Below are 5063 nucleotides of genomic sequence, written 5' to 3' on the forward strand. Positions count from 1 at the left end.
GTTCACCTTGCTCATCACTGACTGCACCAAGGTTTTCCGGGAAGTTAGAAAGATGGCTATGCAGAAAATGCACCTTGATGCTCATATTGCAACCAAGCGTTTTGTAGCTCTCCAAGAGTTTCTGGACAATTTCTGTGTAATTATTTGCTGGAGTGTTTCCAAGAAAGTTCTTGACAATGGCTTTGAATGATAACCAAACATTCTTTTCGACTTCTGACATTGTCCTGTGAAAATGTTCATCTTTGGTGAGCTGCCGAATCTGTGGACCATCAAACACACTGGCCTTTATTTTTTCAAATGACAGGCTAGGAAATGCCAAAATGAGGTACTTAAACAATCTCCTTCAGTTGGCAAAGCTTTAACGAACTGCTTCGGCGGGAATATAATATTCTTTCTACCAACAATTGGCTCATGTAGAATATTTGGATCACCTGGTTTAATGGCAGATCTTGGAGGCCAATTCCTTCCCACCCAATGCCACTCACAAGCTCTGCAGTTCTACATGCACAGATAACAGGGATATTTGGTGTATCCGCGTTGCTGACCAAGAAGGAAGCATACCATTTGAAGGTCAACACAGGTGACCCAATTGTGTTGGTGATGTTGCAACAACTCAATGACTCTCTTTATGTCTGCATATTCTTCACAAAGAGTAACTGAATGGCCAATTGGGACTGACACAAAGATATTGCCATTGTGAAGGAGGACATATCATTAATATCGATGAATAGTCGCCATTCAGTTGAGTTATAGGTTGGAAATCCCAATTCCTCCATTAAACCAGGTATGTTATGGCAATACACAAAGCCATTGTCAGTTCTAAAGTACTGCAGAAATGCAAATTCTCTGGTTCGAAAGTACAATACCTTCCTTTGATGCTAGGAGTTCTGAAGCCTTCTTCCATTGTCCCAAATCACGTGCCAAACTCTTGCTGATCAACTCTTGCTGATCAAATCTCTTATGAACTGAATCCTCTTCAATTACAAACTCTTCATCATTGTTGTCACTTAGTTCATCACCATAATCATGTTCTTCAATAGAAGGTAGTGTAACGAAAACTGGCACTGGGATTTCATCTGAATGAGCCACTGGGTGTACAGCTGATGGTAGACTAGGATACTCTGTTACATTTATTTTTCATGGTATATTCTGAAGTTTTCACTATACAAAAGTAACAATCACCGAAATGATCTCCTGGCTCTCGCCAAACCATAGATATACCAAATGGCATCTTATCACGTGTTCCCTTTCTCCACATCCGTAAACCCTCAACACACTGTTTGCACACCTTATGAGGGGCCCAAGACTTATCTTGATCACCAAGTTTAACTTTGAAATATGCCAAATAGGCTTGCTCTACAAATGTGCTGATGTTCGCCCTTTGACTGGGGATGGTGAAACTGCCACAGATATAACAAAATGAATCAGGATTGTTTAGGCACTTACGGCGAGAAACAGCAGAGCCAGACATGATCTGAAAGAAATACGTGTGTAAGTAGAAAAATACATTTTGCTTATTCACTACATAGAGCAGCGCACAACCTCTGACCACACAGTCTTGCGTGTAAATGAATAGCCCATACAAATCCATGCTACAGTAATCGCATTATTATAAGCGGTGGAGAAAAAACCTGACGTGATAGAAGGAAACTAACTGCACTTTCAGAATCAGCAAACCTGTTTTAGTGTAAATAAACTCAAAAATTTAAGTCAACAAAAAGTTTGTTCAAAATTGTTCCCCAGTGGTATTCATCTGTCCATTTGACTAAGATTCTGCAAATTCATTTCATTCAATGCATGGAGAGGTAAGATATAGCATTTATAATCACTGCAGTGCTTTTTTTTGCCATTTTTGGCAGAATGAGCATCAGTTTTAATAAGCATTGAAGAGAGTGCAGATTGGGGATTCAAATGGCTCTGAACAAAAAAATGTCCAATCTTATTGGCAAAGAATTTATAAATACAACCCTTTAAAACACAGTTCCTGTTTAGACATCATTTTACAGCAAGGAAGCCCTAGAAGTGAAGAAAAGTTGCAGGAAGGGCAACCAAATTAATAAAGGTTATGAAAAGATAAGCTAAGTGTCTATGGGTATTGCTTTCTTGCATTTGACCTACATGCGTAGTTCATCCCCAATACAAGTCATCAAAATCCCAGGGCAGGGCTTTGCTTCCTCATGTCAGAGCCTCCAGCAAGGAGAACAATGAGCTGTACAGTATTGACATCAGCGAATCCGATTACAAATCACTAAATGATTAGTGATTAGGGGTAGCAATGCCTTAGATTTGACACTGAAGATAACAGCTCCAAGTCTCAAGGTACAGGAGCGCCTAGGCACCCCCACTCACCAGGAAATGCACTGCTAACTTTTAGGTTCAGTTCCATGGACAATGTAATAGGTAACCTGATATTTGGTATACTAGCTTAAAGCGGACCTATCACCACATTTTTAATTTCTTTTTATAACCCTTTTATATAAAGAACAAAATTAGTTTTTTCTTTTATAAAGAAAAGAGGCCCCCTCCCCCTCTGTTTCTACTGCCGCGGCAGTAAAGATTGAATGGGAAGCCCAGAGCCTAAATGGATCGCAGGATACTTTGGCCCACGCAGAAGAAGCTTTTCCCATGATGTAAAATAGGGCCGATCCCATGTGCAATGAGATCGGCACTTTTTTCACATTTACAGGAGAAACACCCGATCTCACGCCTGTGTAGTGCAAGATCTGGTGACATACGCAGGAGCATGAATGTCCTTCATTTCAGGACGAAGAAAGAATCCGAGATGGTACAGGACCGAATGGAAGCCAATTGTAAAGGGATCGAGGGCTCTTTTTATCTTAAGTAAGTTCTGCTTTAATAGGAGTGTAAAGCCATGCTGGGTTTTAATGTCAAAGTAAATCAGTATTTTAATTTATCTGATAGGCCAATGATATTATTAAAGGTAGAAGAAATAAAGATTTATGAGTTATAGCCATTATTGAATATTCAGAAAATTTTGGTAAAATTTTATCTCTAATATTTTTTCCCTTGACTTTGGAGTCTCACCTGTGCTGTATGACATGCTGCATTAACGTTGGCTGGTCGGCAGATTCAGAAGATTTGGTAACTGACACAAATTCTCTTCTAAACTGTACTTCGAGTGAGTGAAGAGGCAATGAGGAGGCGCTCTCAAAACTGTAAGGAATTTTATACATTTCATGATGATCAATAAAAGGTAAATTAAAATAAACTGCAACTGCAATCAACAAGAGCAAAACATTCCATATACTGGTAATACTATTTTTTCTTATTTATAGAGAAAGCATTCTTATTGACACCACTTAGATTATTGGGGGGGTTCTGTTTAACACACAGATGGGGTCATATAGTTCACCTCATCCTTAAAGATCCTGCACAGTGTGTGGTTGAAGCTGCAAAGAGTCTTGTGACTTCTATACAGTTTTAACTTACGTTCAAGTTCAGTTGCTAGATTGACCCACAAAAGCATTCAAAGAAACAAGGGAAAGTAAAAACTAATCCAAAAGTTATATTTATCTCCTCCTTTGTCTTACTTTATTTTACAATGTGCATACAAAGGTTTGCATTGGCACTCACTTTGAGGTCTTTTTTAATGGCAAACGTGAGCAGCTCTGCATGGGAGGGTTTTCTTGCCACTCCTGACACATGACCTTTTCTGATGAGTGGGGAGAGCTAGGACTAAGTCTAGGAGTGGTAGAATGAAATTGCAAAGGACAGTAGATAGCAAAGCGGCAAGATCAGGACGCTCCATTCCTGGTGACAGGATGATTTGTGTTTGCTCCCCTTACCCCATTGCTGAGCACTTCATAGGAGGCCAGCGGCAGCATGAGGACTGTATAGGAATGTGGCCATGTCTGAGACATCTGGAGGTCATTACAGTCCTAAGACCCCCAATTCATGGTACATGTTGCCACAGTCAAGGGAATTGTTTCTATCCATTTTATCTAATATTTTGGTATTGAGTTATTTATAAGTCAGATGTTCTCATGCAAAAATTCCAATACCAGCCGGAATGGAAAAGACACCTCCTCCAGCTTCCAAAGAATGTTAAGTTTTTCCAAAAGTAAGTACTTTCCTGCACTTCAGAATCATTTAATGGTCTTGTCCCTCTCCCACCCTGTTATTGGACAGTGAAAGGATCAGCAGCTCACTAATGAGATTACTTCTATCAGCATCCTTTTTTATCAGCACTAGGAACTAATAATTGGCACCTTGTGCTGCTCGTTCCTCTGCCACCTTTTAGGTTATGCCATATACTGATTGCAAGAAGCTAAGTCACTTGTAGGTGCTTACACTGCTTACATTTAATGATATAAAAATGATTGCAGATCTGAAGTCTATGGATCTTTAATAGTTGCCTGTGGTTTATCTTTAACATAATGTGTTCTCCTGATCTCTCGATCACATATTTGCGGCCAAAGTATTTTTGAAAATAACCAGTAAGCCCCCCATTGACATAATAAAATTCAATGAAATGTGAAATAATTGTTGACTCAACAGTTCCTAATTACCTGGAAAACCCTAATTGCTTACATGTCAGATTCCCATACAATGCATTCCAGCTGTCGGAGCAGACCGTCTTCCAGGATCCGGCCATGTAGGCCTGAAGCACCCCATTACGTCCACTTAGCCTCACTGAAATAGAACGCAGAATGGGGTCATTGGAAGAGAAATGAGGATGGGCTTAAAAAAACCTATTGAGATAAAGGAATTGAACTGCTCCTGGTGGCCCTTTTTATAGTTCCCTGACTGTCATCCTGATGCTCTTGCTTAAGAACTTGGGATTGTTTGACTTTTCTTTGTCTTTCCTGATCTACTGATTTGTTCCAAGAGGTTGAGCAATACAGCCAGGATGCTTGGATTGTAAAGGGAGGTCAGCAATATTGGCCCCATTTTTCTACTTATGTTTTCTGCACTCAACCTATACCCATCTCCTAAAGATGTGAATATCTTATAGGAATTCTCTACTGTTGTGCACATGAGAAGAAGGGTTATGATTGTCTTCAGTAAAAAGTCTTGCATCTGTACAGGTGAACCCCAACATT

At 39.8% G+C, this 5063-nt stretch overlaps 1 protein-coding gene across 1 annotated transcript in view; it reads right to left on the reverse strand.

The window, feature by feature from the left end:
* Positions 1 to 5063, reverse strand: part of TMPRSS3 (transmembrane serine protease 3) — a 42310-nt gene that overhangs the window by 18632 nt on the left and 18615 nt on the right. Inside the window, exons 5-6 of the mRNA XM_072421449.1 lie at positions 4530 to 4653; positions 3046 to 3174 (exon numbers count right to left, since the gene is read on the reverse strand). Of these exons, the coding sequence (XP_072277550.1) occupies positions 3046 to 3174; positions 4530 to 4653 (253 nt within the window). The remainder of the gene's footprint in view (positions 1 to 3045; positions 3175 to 4529; positions 4654 to 5063) is intronic.

Source organism: Pyxicephalus adspersus, chromosome 1 (assembly GCF_032062135.1).
Source record: "Pyxicephalus adspersus chromosome 1, UCB_Pads_2.0, whole genome shotgun sequence".
NCBI lineage: Eukaryota > Metazoa > Chordata > Amphibia > Anura > Pyxicephalidae > Pyxicephalus > Pyxicephalus adspersus.